This window comes from Canis aureus, chromosome 4 (assembly GCF_053574225.1).
Source record: "Canis aureus isolate CA01 chromosome 4, VMU_Caureus_v.1.0, whole genome shotgun sequence".
Lineage (NCBI taxonomy): Eukaryota > Metazoa > Chordata > Mammalia > Carnivora > Canidae > Canis > Canis aureus.
The window spans coordinates 25,620,168-25,632,937 of NC_135614.1; the positions used below are offsets into that span (position 1 = coordinate 25,620,168).

At 41.9% G+C, this 12,770-nt stretch overlaps 4 protein-coding genes and 1 long non-coding RNA gene across 27 annotated transcripts in view; 2 read left to right on the plus strand and 3 right to left on the minus strand.

Moving 5' to 3' along the window:
• The window catches only part of FAM149B1 (family with sequence similarity 149 member B1), a 72,943-nt gene extending 70,173 nt beyond the window's left edge, over positions 1-2,770 (plus strand). For all 10 annotated transcript variants that reach the window (XM_077894965.1, XM_077894967.1, XM_077894963.1 and 7 more), the window contains one exon: positions 598-2,770. In XM_077894965.1, the coding sequence (XP_077751091.1) occupies positions 598-671 (74 nt within the window). In that variant the 3' untranslated portion in view covers positions 672-2,770. The remainder of the gene's footprint in view (positions 1-597) is intronic.
• On the minus strand, positions 2,352-9,147 carry DNAJC9 (DnaJ heat shock protein family (Hsp40) member C9). The gene is made up of 5 exons (XM_077894977.1): positions 6,896-9,147; positions 6,620-6,760; positions 5,587-5,841; positions 3,475-3,561; positions 2,352-3,128 (listed from the first exon to the last, which is right to left on the minus strand). The coding sequence occupies exons 1-5, from the start codon at positions 7,073-7,075 to the stop codon at positions 3,012-3,014; spliced, it is 780 nt and encodes a 259-aa protein (XP_077751103.1). The 5' UTR covers positions 7,076-9,147; the 3' UTR covers positions 2,352-3,011.
• The window catches only part of LOC144312352 (uncharacterized), a 52,030-nt gene continuing 45,669 nt past the window's right edge, over positions 6,410-12,770 (plus strand). For 2 of the 5 annotated variants that reach the window (XR_013377830.1, XR_013377828.1), the window contains exons 1-2: positions 6,441-7,558; positions 8,202-8,310. This is a non-coding gene — a long non-coding RNA (uncharacterized LOC144312352). Of the gene's footprint in view, positions 7,559-8,201; positions 8,311-12,770 lie in introns of all 5 variants that reach the window. The other 3 variants (XR_013377826.1, XR_013377827.1, XR_013377825.1) reach the window with 3 other exon arrangements.
• MRPS16 (mitochondrial ribosomal protein S16) lies at positions 9,297-10,923 on the minus strand. The gene is made up of 3 exons (XM_077894978.1): positions 10,704-10,923; positions 10,018-10,278; positions 9,297-9,542 (listed from the first exon to the last, which is right to left on the minus strand). Exons 1-3 carry the CDS (start codon positions 10,906-10,908, stop codon positions 9,409-9,411), a joined length of 600 nt encoding a protein of 199 aa, XP_077751104.1. The 5' UTR covers positions 10,909-10,923; the 3' UTR covers positions 9,297-9,408.
• CFAP70 (cilia and flagella associated protein 70) overlaps positions 11,937-12,770 on the minus strand; it is a 96,431-nt gene continuing 95,597 nt past the window's right edge. For all 10 annotated transcript variants that reach the window (XM_077894948.1, XM_077894953.1, XM_077894951.1 and 7 more), the window contains one exon: positions 11,937-12,235. In XM_077894948.1, the coding sequence (XP_077751074.1) occupies positions 12,155-12,235 (81 nt within the window). In that variant the 3' untranslated portion in view covers positions 11,937-12,154. The remainder of the gene's footprint in view (positions 12,236-12,770) is intronic.

Here is a 12,770-nt window from a genome sequence, read left to right on the forward strand (position 1 = left end):
CTTGGTAGTCTCTGAAGGCTTTCAACAGACTCTTCCCTGGATTAGTCCTCATAGAGAAGCAATGCTGCCTCTGAGCTAGTTACTACATTCAGCCTTATTGATGGTCAGTCGTAATATTTAGAGAAGTCAGACATATTAGTCCTTTTTTTTTTTTTTTTTTTTATCAGTGGGCTCTTCTCTAAAACTAGGTTTCATACCTTAATAGATGTTTTGAATTTACATGATAGAATGCAAATGTAGTTTTTATTGTCTTGGTGAAAATATGTTACTACTTAGTCCCAGTCTCCAAATTTAAGTCTGACTGATAACTGGAACAAAAAGAGCCCTTAGGGGATCCCTGGGTGGCGCAGCGGTTTGGCGCCTGCCTTTGGCCCAGGGCGTGATCCTGGAGACCCGGGATCGAATCCCACGTCGGGCTCCCGGTGCATGGAACCTGCTTCTCCTTCTGCCTATGTCTCTGCCTCTCTCTCTCTCTCTATCATAAATAAATAAAGATTAAAAAAAAAAAAAAAAAAAAAGCTCTTAGATATGAACTTGAGATGGTCAAATCTAGAATGTCTACTAACATTACTCTATGATGTCATCTTTGTCTGACAGGTCCTCAGTTACATGGATCTACAAAATCTCAAAACAGAGGTGGACCAGTCTCTAGAACCAGGCAGGGACCATAGGGCAAATGAGAAGAACCTGCTTCAGGCTGCAGGAAACACGCGAGAAAAATTCACGAATCAATGTTCAGTCATCTTGTGATGCAAAGCTTGTATATAAGAGACAACTTAAAACCATCTTCATGACGCATTAATCTGGTATAACTGAGAAAAAAAGAGTATCTGCCAAAGATTACATAGGTACTGTTTCTCTCTCTAGTTACTGTCTTTCAGCATTAAGTTAACCTATTCTATTAGACAGTAAAATCTGTACCCAAAGATGTAATGAATGAATAATTATCCCCAAATCACTGCGCATGTTGTCTGTTAACAATGATCAGGTTCAATTATTACAGGATTCTATGAGGCTATACATACACAAAAAGCAGCAAATGATTGTTTGATATTGTCAATGGCTCCAGAATACTTCTGCTTGTATGAATTTTTGGAGAGTTGTACTCATTTTTAAGGCATTTTTAGGAGACAGAGCTGTCAAAAATCTGAGTTACTTATCCAACAGAAGTCATTCCTACAGCTTTCTCTTTAGATGTCCAATCTTACAAAGAGATTTGGAGGAGCTAACTAAAGATACAAATGTGGAATACTGGTATAAAGTAACTTATGTAATAAGTCATAATGTATATTTATTTTCGGATAGGACAGCTCAACCTCACAATGCCCGCTTCCTATCAGATTATGCTTTTCTTCTTACAGGACTTTAGTAATCATATATATATATTTAACTCACCTTACCAAATTTTCTCCTTGAACTCTAAGTAAACTTAAAAATTTATAGGATCGATTAGTGAGCCAGCAATACCTTAAAATTTCAGAAACTGGTAATTAGTATAAACATATCTTAAGAGCAGAAATGCAGAACCTTCAGCATTCTTCTGATTTCACCATGGACCTTTTTGGGAGGACACTCATAAATGCAGCAGTGGTTTTAATTATAGCTTAAATTTATTCTATTTAAATTTCATTCAACTTTAATTTTGATGATCATATCAGTTTTAGATGGTACTGTAAATCTTCAGAGTGGAAAACGGGTAATTTTTTAATTATATCAATATGTATCAGATGAAGACAGATGCTTCAAACAACGTGCATTAAATTATATTTTAATACAATTAAAGAGTATTTTTTAATCTGTAATCACAGACTAAGAATGTGTCATGTGCTTACCTCAGATAAATTATCATACATAAAACTCAGTAACAAAAGGGTTGTTTTATGCATATGGTATTGAATATATAAGTCTGTAATTCAGAGATTTTAAGTTGATCAGTTGCCCAAAAAATTTCTATATTCCAATGAGTACACACCAATTCAACTAAATGTAAGTAAACATCCCTGCATTATTCTCACAAATACCATAAGTGCATGATAACAAACCAATGGATCAAGATGGCCTGCCTTTCAAAGTTAAAGGAGTCAGAAGAAGCCTCTAAGAAGTCATTTAGCCCAACTTCCCACACGTTTTTATAGAGGAGGAAGCAAGTTCAAACAAGATCTGCACCTAAGGACAGACATTCAATAGTTACAGGCAGGACAACTTCTCTGTATGTTATGTAAATCTGGCTACCTATTATGAAGCTGACTCAGTTTACTTTTTTCTCTCTTCTCTGAACAGCATCTATAGTTTTTCTAAATCATAGTTTAAATGATCACTGAGATCATTTAAAAGACCTCACAACTTAAGAGTCATTTTTAACTTGTTTATTTCATCATGTATTAAGTCTTACAAAGACACCTGAAGTAATCTTAACATCTGTTTCTCCTATACTTCAAGTGAAGAGTATAAAACCTGGCTTCATAAAACAAAAAGGAGAGGATCTATTCAAGGATATTAACCCTGAAAGCAAAATGGCAAACATCTGAAAGACATATCCAGCAAGTGTTTTTGAAAGCGTTCTAGCTAGAGTTACTGTTCTAATAAACACACACACACACACACACACACACACACACACACACTACTCTGAATGCTCTGCAGCTGTATGCACACTCCTGCAAAATGACAACTGCTAAAGGCAGTACGGGACAAACCCACATTCTAGACAAGAGTTCCTTGTACAGAAGATCCACAGAGACAAGTGCTGCCAGGAAGTACACTACTCTCCCCCACTCCCTCAAAAATCACCACCAAATTCCTTCATACAGGACCTCAAAAAATATCAGGATTTCTAGGATTACTAAAATCAGGCTGAGATTCTGCTTTGTCTACAGAGTTGACCTCAATAATTTAGGCTGGAAAGACAACTTTTCTGAAGGGCAGGGCTGACTTTTGTCTTCAAATCTTGACTGTACCTTGCCTACAATGGCACCAACAAACACCTAAGGGCTTTTGATGAGAAAATTCCATTATTTCTTTTCTTTCTTGAGAGGCGTTTTTTTCCCTCCTCGTTTAGGTTTGCAGTACTTTGCTTCCATCTGAGCCAGAAAACTGTCCATTTCCTTTTGCCGATCCTTTTGTCTGCTCTGTTTAAGAAGTTAAAACACAAGCTTTCAAAACACAAGGCCATCCAGGGACAAAAATACTCTGGTTGTCAAAGGCTAGTGGAAGGGAGAATAGGCAATGACAGCTAATGAGCAAAGGGTTTCTTTTTAAGGTGATGAAAATGTTCTGGAATTAGTGCTGTTATACAACTAGATGAATATACTAAAAGCCACTGAATTACGCACTTTAAAAGGATGAAAACATGGTACATGAAATATGTCTTAAAAGAAGCAAAATACCCACAACATCATACACTAAAGAAAGTATCAATAGTAAATCAGAACATGAAAGTAGTGACAACCTTCAAAGACAATCTGCCAAGTTTACCTGAATGATTGCTTTCAAGTTATCTACTCCTTCATCAAGGCCCAACTCCTTCCTGCTTATTTCTGCTTCTTTAGCCTCTTCCTGAGCCTAAAACAGAAACTCATGTGAGACTCCACGGCAACTTAACATATACTAAAAATATACACTCTTTCCCAAAAGCAAATCTATGGTAAGAACCTTTCAATTTGAGGATTATATAGATAAGGAGGACACAACTGCATAGATAAGGAGGACACAACTGCATAAATATGTCATTCATTAAAAGACAACACTGAGCACGTGCAGTAGATCTGATTCCAATAAACATTTGAGTTTTCCCGTTTTTACTAGCTAAGGGTAGCAAGTAGCTTAGAATTCATTAACCACAAGGTGAGAAGAACGAAACAAAATGCCAGGGAGCCAGGAAGGGTCATTTAACCAAGGATGCCTTAAAAAATGTTGCCAGGATACAAGCATCTCAAATTCCTCTCCTTTGGAAACCCACTTTTTACTACATGTAATGAGTGGCAGTACCTTGGGATTAACCCTGCTTTAAAATTCCCAAGTAGGATAGACACTAATGAATTCAGTTTTTACCTTTCTTTATCTAGTTTCAAAGCCACCTTCTGCCAAATTTTCCTAGGGCACTGGATTGCAAAATACCACGAGAATACCTTGGGAAAGATTATGGTTTTGTTCGTTCTTTCAACAACACTGTAACAGGTTCCAAACCCCAGTAAATTTTCTAATAGCAATGAATGCTATTAATACTAGGAATGGTGATACATTAGGATTTTGTTAGTCCAATAGAAGGACAGAGCTTCCATTGTCTACTTTCAGTCCTTGTATTCAATTTCTTTCTTTTAATACTGCATACCTACTCCCCAGGCTTGCTGGAGTCTCTCTAAAAAAAAAACTATGCCATTTGCTTGCCCCCAACTCTCTGGAAGCTTCAAGCTAATATCTATCCTATTATTGGATACAGTTGTACTCAGTTTCACCAGAGAAAATGATTATCAACTTAAACTGTCAGCATGGGCCTAAACAGATGTAGCCTATGAGCCAAAATGATGATTTTTTTTTTTTTTGTTTAAACTAGGCTCCATGCCCAAAGTGGGGCTTGAACTCACAACCCTGAGATTAAGAGCCACGTGCTCTACTGACTGAACCAGTCATGATGCACCCCCAAAAATGATAATCTTGATATACATTCCACTGGGCCTACACACACACACACACACACACACACACACACACACACACCAGCTTCCCCCTGTATGTATATTGACTCAAAACTGCAGAACTACCTCCACCTCCAATTTAGCCATACAAAATAAGAAACCTACCTCAGGTACCCACCAGAGATCTAAATTCTTAGACTGCTCTCCACTGAGCTCCTACTGGGAAAGCCAGGTTATGGTTACTTCAGTCCCAGTCTGGTCTTCCCCACAAGACACAAGCTAGCTACCTTGAATCCACGCCCTCCCAGAACTCAGCTGTCTATCCTTAAGCTCCTTTTCTCTGCCATCATTCCTACCCTCACCAATTCCACAGTTTAATAAGATACAGAAGCCACAATTCTTGATTCTTCACAAGTGTTCCTCTCAAAGCTTGTTTGGGAAGACACTTTCATCAAAATAAACTAAATCATTTGTTTAGAAATGTATGTTCTAGGTCCAATTTAAGAATCAATCTGGACAAAAACAACAGAAAATCTGTATGCACAAGACAGAGTCAAAAAAAAAAAAAGTTTTAGCCATCCTCTCCCTGTCTCTTAACTGAGAACCACTGTCCGTCCACCCTTTGTATCTGGACTCCATTACTTTATTTTTTGAGCAATGCCATGAAAAAGCTAAAAGAACTAGCCCATATGAAGAATATTTCAGTGCTATCTTAAGATGATATTAATTAAACAATCCACATAGCAAAATCTTCTTGAGCACAACATACTAGGGAAAAAAGTTGCTCTTGATGAACTGGTATGCTCATTTTATTAAGAAAAGAGCTATATAACTATAGAGTTAATCTTTACTCTCGTCTCAATAAACTTAAATATATTTCTATTATTGTAAATACCTTCACATTATTTTTAAAAGCAATCAAGATATAAATTAACAGCATTCAAAATCTTACCCTCCTTTTCCTTGCATTCATCTTTTGTTTTGATTCTTTGACAAAGGCATTATAGGAGGGGATCTCGCCAGCATCAATGGCTTCCTGAATAATATTCCTTATCCTGGGTTCTTCTGTGTACTGCACGCACAGCACAGACTCCATGATCTGATCCATGTCGCCCTTGAAATCCAAATAGGCCTGTTTAATATCTGCCAGCTCTTCTTCAGAGCCTTTGTAGGTCTTTTCAAAAGCCTGAATGTCTTCTAAAGATATCTGGACAAACAAGAGATATATACTTTAACTGTGAGAATTTTATTTTATTGAGAATTTTATTTAAAAAAAAATATACTAGTAAAACTAGATTTAGGTATTGAGATGTTTCTTCCCAAGTACAACAGTGGCTTGAATTGAATTTGTTGCAAGGAACCACGCTTTTTTTTTTTTTGGAACCACGCTTTCTATGCCAAAGTTTTTCCAGAATTCTCCCCCCAATCTTCACAACTACTAAACTACAGACCAGGAAAATTTACGTGAAGTTTCCCAGAACTCAGGACTTACAGGTAGAGATATGTAAAATGGAGCACTATCTTTTTTTTTTGTAAAGATGTTATGTATTTATTCATGAGAGAGAGAGAGAGAGAGGCAGAGAGAGAAGCAGGCTCCATGCAAGGAGCCAGATTGGGACTCGATCCTGGGACTCAAGGATCTCGCCCTGGGCTGAAGGCAGATGCTCAACCGTTGAGCCACCCAGGCGACCCTGGAGCATTATCTTAGAAAATAAAAAACCCTCACCTTTTTCACTACACTTGCTCTACATCAGCAGGAAATTAAATACTCATTTCAGTAAATGTATGTGTGATTTATGCTTTTTCAAATGTGTTATCTCCTGGGAAATACTTGCCCGTGTGTGTATACATATTTATCTGTATTTGAAAATGAAACAAATTCCTCATTCCTACACAACACAAAATGCAATACCTTAAAGCGTTTCAATATATCGTTTGTTTAATGAATGACTGGAATAATCAAAGAAACCTCCAGACTCCTCTACCTTTTTAAAAAGTAACCTCCAATAGGCCTCCCAGTCCCGATCTTGGTTAAGCACATCAGAATCTTCGTCCACTGTTCCCTGCTCATCGTACAGCGCTCTCTGCTCTTTGTCGCTCAAAACAGAATAGACTTTCCCGAGGATCTGCGAGGAAAGAGCATCCAAAAGTCACCCTTGCATCCTTCACTGCAACCGCGCTGCGAGAAATAAAGATTAGAAAACACCAGGCCAGGAGATCGAGAGAAATCCAGGCAGCCAGCGGAGCCGGGGCTCGCGTACCTGGAAGCGGCGGGTGGCGTCCTCTTTGTCGTCGTCGCCGACCCGGTCCGGGTGCACCTGCAGGGACACTTTGTGGTAGCCCCGTCGGACCTCACCGTCCGAGGCCTCGCGCCGCACGCCCAACACTCGGTACAGGTCGGCGGTGCCAAACACTTCCTCGCACAGCTCCAGCAACCCCATGGCCGGCAGCCAGGGAGGGCGCCGCAACCTCCGCGACACTGGGTACAGCTTCAGACTGCCTCCTTTTCCCGCGCAAAAAAAAACCCCGGAGTGACTGCGTCACAAGAGGCGCCGGAAGGGCGTGGCCACGACGTCGCACTTTACGGCAGCTGCAAGTGGGGGCGTGGCCAGAACTTAACCGAAGGTCGGAGCGGCGGGCGGGACCTCGCGTGTTGGGTAGCGGAGCGGGAGTCGGGGCCGCTGCACCCTCCTCCCCTTAAGAAATCTGGCGATTATCTTCTCCCCGGTGTCCCAGTGCAGCAGCTCATTCAATAGATGGCATGTCCATATTACGTCTAAACCATACATTGCCTTTTGCCTTTTTTTAAGTAAAAAAGTTCATAACACCGACATTTGAAGACCTGACATGGTTCAATGTTGTTCTTTTTCAATGATCCTGACAAGAGTACACAAACTCTAAGACCTACAGGTTGGGACTGCTGGGTAAGTACTCTTCCCTAATTCCTGCAAGAAAAAAGCCTAAACTAAAAGCACAAAATACTAGTCTTTTAAAAATTGTAACATTACAGAATCATTCCCATTCACCTTCCAGTTCCTTATCACCTTCCACTTTGGTTAAGAAAACATGACCAAACCATCATCTGAGTAAAAATAAAGCTGCTGAAAAAAAAAGAAAAAAGAAAAAAAAGAAAGCTGCTGAAGCAAAGGCTTTTTTTTTTTTTTAATGCTTTCTAAAGTGCAGAGCTGGGTTTGAGCATGTTGGATTTGAAACATAAGTAAGCTGATGTAATCAACTAAGATGGTGAGAAACTGTGCCAGGTGATGCAAAGCAAGCATAGAGCTAGAGAAAATTGGAAATCAGGGACAGGATGAGCTCATACAGGGAGTATGTCTATACACATCACAGGGGACAGACAGACCAGGGCACAAAGTGAATACCTGAGTTGGTGGAAACTCAGTAGTCCAAAATACCTTAACCCATTTCCCAGCAGTTCCCATTACTGGTCAGTGTTTTTCCCATTCTCTGCTCTAGCAACTAGTTTATCCAAAGATCTTAAACTCTCCAGAGTACATTATTTTTAACTTCCAGAGTGCCCATAGTTTTCATAGCATTCTTCTTTCCCAGATCCAAGATCAAATCCAAGTAGTCAGCTGTTCTTGCCCTGCCTTTGAAGTCCCCTCAATGCAAGGGAGGCCAACCAGTGACAACCTTGGGAGAGACTTGACTCATTATGGTTGGTAACTGTTCTCAGTATATAAAACCCAGAGAATAAAATAAGTTGGTACATTGATAGGGCTTTAGTATCTCCTCTATAAATTTTCTACATCCTAGTCTTATGCCAGAATTTGAAATCTGTATTATCTATAGTGTGCACAAAACCCCTGTAATCCATGCTTGTGATTGTCCTGCAATTCTGGTGAAGCAGATGTGACATTTTGGGCTTGAGCCACAGTCAGTCATGTATGTTACCAAACTCACGACACCTAAACCTCATATCACTGGCTTTTTAAGTGGACTTTTGAAAAGCCCCTCATCTTTACTCATCTCACACCAATCCTGTCCCCGACCATATAATATGTTGGAAAGGGCTCTCCAGGTATGCGTATTGGGGTCTGAATCTTAGCTCTGCCCAAATCAAAATAGATGGCGTTGGGCATGTTTCCACCCCTGAACCTCAATCTCCCATCAATACAAAGGGAGACCATCTTTCCCACTTTCATGATACCTTATAATCCTCACAAATAATCTTAGTTGTAAAGGGTCAAAAATGTATGTAGGTATTGTTCATTATTACCTTTCTTCTAGTTTCTCATTCTTAAGTATGCTATCATAGCTTATAAGCTCATAAAAAATCTACCCTTGTAAATCTGAGATTGAGTCAAACAAGAAAATGTAAATCTACAATTTCACATACACAAAATATTAATAAGCAAAGTAACTATATTCTTGAGCTAGTGGGATGACCAAAAATGATTAAGGAAGAAATTACAAGGATGGATCATGGACAGGCTGGCTGGAGCTTTCAAACGGGGAAGTCTTAGCAGCAGATTGTAAAGTTGTCCAAGAGTTCTAAGGCCCAGCCCAACTCCAGCACACCCCAGAGCCACTGTCTCTTCCAGATGAAGGCTGAAAAAGCTAATTAGTACCTAGACCAGCTCTATGTCAGAAAGAACAAATCTCTCCCTGAGTCGTGCTCAAGCCAGGCCAGAAGAGCATGCGTGACTCAGAAAACTCCCATTTATTGACCTCCAAATCTAATAAAACTAAGAGCTCTGCACAGGTGTTTTAAGATGGCTTTGACCTTTCTCCCAATGTTCTCTGCTCACTGAAGTCAGCTGGTTTTTGTTTCTGTAGCCTCTGTATCTGTTTTCTGAGATGCTAAGAGGACTTCACGTGCCCGTTTCCTTCGCAGCCTCTCAGCATTTGTGATCATCATGGGATGCAGAGGGAAAAAGCCAGAAAGACCTAAAAGCAACAGGATTTTCATTCATTATAACATGGTATAACCAGGGTTTCCCTGGGAGCTTAGCCTTACAGAGCCGAGGTCTAACAGAGACCTGACCTACAGCATGGATTTAAAACCTGCTCCTCTCTTGCCAAACTGTCTTATCTCTTCCCCCCAGTCCTTCCCCTCCATTTACTACAAGGAGACAATGGATGTTACTTCCTATTGTCCTGATTTGAAAAAAAAAAAGAAAAAAAGACAGATATTCATTCAAGAAAAGCTATTACTATTTTCAACACAAAATCCCATTCATCGAAAAGTCTCCTAAAAGAGCCCACAAAAGAGGTCTCCAGTCAAAATGACAATTAGATCACAACTCGGGTTTTCACTCTAGCACTGAGCAGCCTGAGGTAACGAAAGTCACTCTTAACTCTTATTCCGAAACGGACTTCAATTTAAAATCCCCTCAATGAAGCAAATCTAGAGCTGAGTTACCCAGAAGCCTCTCCACAGGCTTAGAGAGGTGGGCCCCACAGCCAATCCAATGCCGGATCCGCTCTAGGTTGAGAGCAACGATTTTCTCCCCGTGACTGTTGGGCAGTGGATCATAGGAGCCCAGCTGCTCCACGAAACGGCCATCCCGGGGGCACTTGTTGTGAGCAGCCACAATGCGGTAGAAAGGCCGGTTGGTACAGCCGCTCAGGGCAAGGCGGATGGTTAAGTGGCCCCCGTGGTAGGCCTTGCGCAGGACAGGAGCTGCAGAGAGAGAAGTCGTTAGGACACAAGCACCGAGTACATAAGAGGAACAAAATGAGGCAGATAAAACAAGCCCCTTCCTCGACTGAAGCATCCATCCTCACATCCACCCATTACTGTCGACCCGGCTTGGCTACTACATTTTCGTGAAGCTCCTCCCATGCACTGCAGCCAGAGCGACCGCCTGAAGCCGCTCCACACCAGCCCGCCTGTAGAGACCACGGCGGCGCCTCAGCTGCCTCACCTATCAACTGAAAGCCACTTACGGACTTTCGGGAAGGATTCAGTGAGAAAAACCTAAGGCGACGGACAGACATAAGGCAGTGCGGCCGCTGCAGGTTCGGGTTGCCTCCAGCTCGCCTAGGAGAGCGGCTTCATCGGCTCCCCTGCTCCCGGCCCCCGCGACCGCCCGGAAGGTCACTCACTGAGCTGGACCATGGTGCAGCCGGCGGGCGCCGACTCCCGTGCGCCCCTTGCCGCGCCTCCGAGCGCGCTGCCGCCCGTCGGGCGGGGCGGAGGACCAACGCGGAGACGGCCACACCGCGACACCCCGAGCCTAGAGCCTCGCAGCGGGAAGCGCAGGATCCACTTGCCCCGCCCCTTCCGCTCTCCCGCCCCTATATTTCCCATAATGCAACGCTGTGAACCCTAACGAACCTAAACTGCCGCAAAAAAGTCGCGCTGTAACCTGCGTGTCGCTGGGGTGGAAGCGTGAGCAAACCTGTGTGGGCGCAGTCGGCCTTCGCTGGACTGTGGTTTCCTGGCGGAGCGAGCGGTATCGGGAGGATCCTGGGGAGCGGCCCGAAGGGCTAAAGTGCTCCACAAATCCATCCTCCAGCGCACGTGTTTCGCGCACCTGGCTAGAGCCATAGCTCCGAACGCCAGGCTGAGGGGGCGCGGTTCCCGCCGGATGGAAGCCCCCGGTCACGTGGGGAGGCGCTGCGATGACACCAGAGGCCGTAAGGGTGGTCAGTACTCAGTCCTGGGGCAGGAGGCGGGGAGGCAGCCTGAAGCCTCCTTGGTGCTTCCGGAAGGCCTCTAAAAGGAAGCGGCGTTAGAGCCACGTCCGTTACGAGGACTGTAAATGAATGGAAGGTTTATTTTATTCTTCTGTGTTTATTAAAATGCCTCTCACCTGGTCTCCCAGGTCTCCGTCATATTATCTGCACCGTCTTTAAAAAATTAAGGAAGAGGAGTCTTTATTTCTGGTTTTGCTATGCAGTCATCCAGGGGGATAGTTCCTTTGTCATTAGCCCTAGAACACTGGCCTCATTTGAGGTTTGCATCTATTATAAGTTAATGGACTCTTCTTGGAGCCCTTGTGATTTAGATCCGCGAAGGTAACCGTGGTGAGAGGTAGTCCGTACCTCCATCCTCAACAAAGACTTCTGTCCAGCTCTTTTCACCATTGGGTCCAGAGTTTGGCCACCACTAATGTGTTTTAATACAGTGACCCAGCATAGCACTCTCCTTTGGAACCACCTTAGAAATCCAAGAAGTGAACCTAGCAAGAGACCTTAGTAGTTGACTTACAGGAGTGATCCTGATAGGCTTTTACCAGAAACCCTAATAATGAACCCACTTTACCTTAATTATGTAAATAAATACATTCTTACATATAGCTCAGTAGACCTTAATTAACTGCAGAACCACACTGGTGAATTTTGAATCTTTTTTATTGTCATCCAGTTAGTGTCAACCTGTAAAATATCCAGTAACAGCCATTCAATAAGACAGCCAACGGAAGTAAATGAATGGGTTTCTGCTTACAGTATTTTCCATCCCCAAGCCTTATTTTTCACGACGTCCAGAGTTTAATTTCTGTGGGAAGGAAAGGAGCTCCGAGTCCCATACAGAACATTCTTCAGCTGGAAGGTCAGAAAGATGGATTTCCAAAGCCAACTGTCTCCTGTACCATGTGGATCTCTGCAAGCAGAGTCTCATCTTTTAGTTTCAGCTGCATGAGAAGGAAGGAGAGGATACATATCATACGTGATATATCTATGTGTAGACCTACCATTTACTGGGCCATAGTTAAAGAATATAGTTCCTTGGCATGAGATTGGGCTCTTCCTATATGCCCTTTTTCATGATAACTCTATTAAAAGAACCTCAGAACTCAGGGCTGATTGATTACATGGACATGTTCACTTTATGAAAATGCAAGTGGTATGAACATTCGCAGTTTATGTATTTTTTTGTTAAATAATTTTAATAAAGTATTTTTAGATAGTTCTCATTATCACCCAGTCTATTTTGACTACAATATTATAATTTGGCAAGTCATAGGAATCAAAGATACTAGATCTGAATTTAATTTTAGACTCTAAATGTGTAGTAGAGATATCTAGTTGCCTTGTGAATACCCACTCTCTTCTTTCTTACTAACAAAATCATTTTTTTCAGGGCAGGAATGCAGCCCTCTAAACTCCATTTTCTTCTTTTAGAGCTAGGGGTAGTCTTACAACCAATTGTGGCCAATTTTTTTTTAA

What these genes read in the sequence shown, in the direction of transcription:
- DNAJC9 (XM_077894977.1), bottom strand. Translation starts at nt 7,075, where the DNA reads ATGGGGTTGCTGGAGCTGTGCGAGGAAGTGTTTGGCACCGCCGACCTG. An exon ending in GGAGGTTACTTTTTAAAAAG is followed by an intron (nt 5,842 to 6,619) that starts GTAGAGGAGTCT and finishes TTGTTTGTCCAG; the next exon opens with ATATCTTTAGAAGACATTCA. An exon ending in ACTTGAAAGCAATCATTCAG is followed by an intron (nt 3,129 to 3,474) that starts GTAAACTTGGCA and finishes CTTCTTAAACAG; the next exon opens with AGCAGACAAAAGGATCGGCA.
- MRPS16 (XM_077894978.1), bottom strand. Translation starts at nt 10,908, where the DNA reads ATGGGAAATATAGGGGCGGGAGAGCGGAAGGGGCGGGGCAAGTGGATC. An exon ending in CTGCACCATGGTCCAGCTCA is followed by an intron (nt 10,279 to 10,703) that starts GTGAGTGACCTT and finishes CTCTCTCTGCAG; the next exon opens with CTCCTGTCCTGCGCAAGGCC. An exon ending in GCCTGTGGAGAGGCTTCTGG is followed by an intron (nt 9,543 to 10,017) that starts GTAACTCAGCTC and finishes TGTTGCTTTTAG; the next exon opens with GTCTTTCTGGCTTTTTCCCT.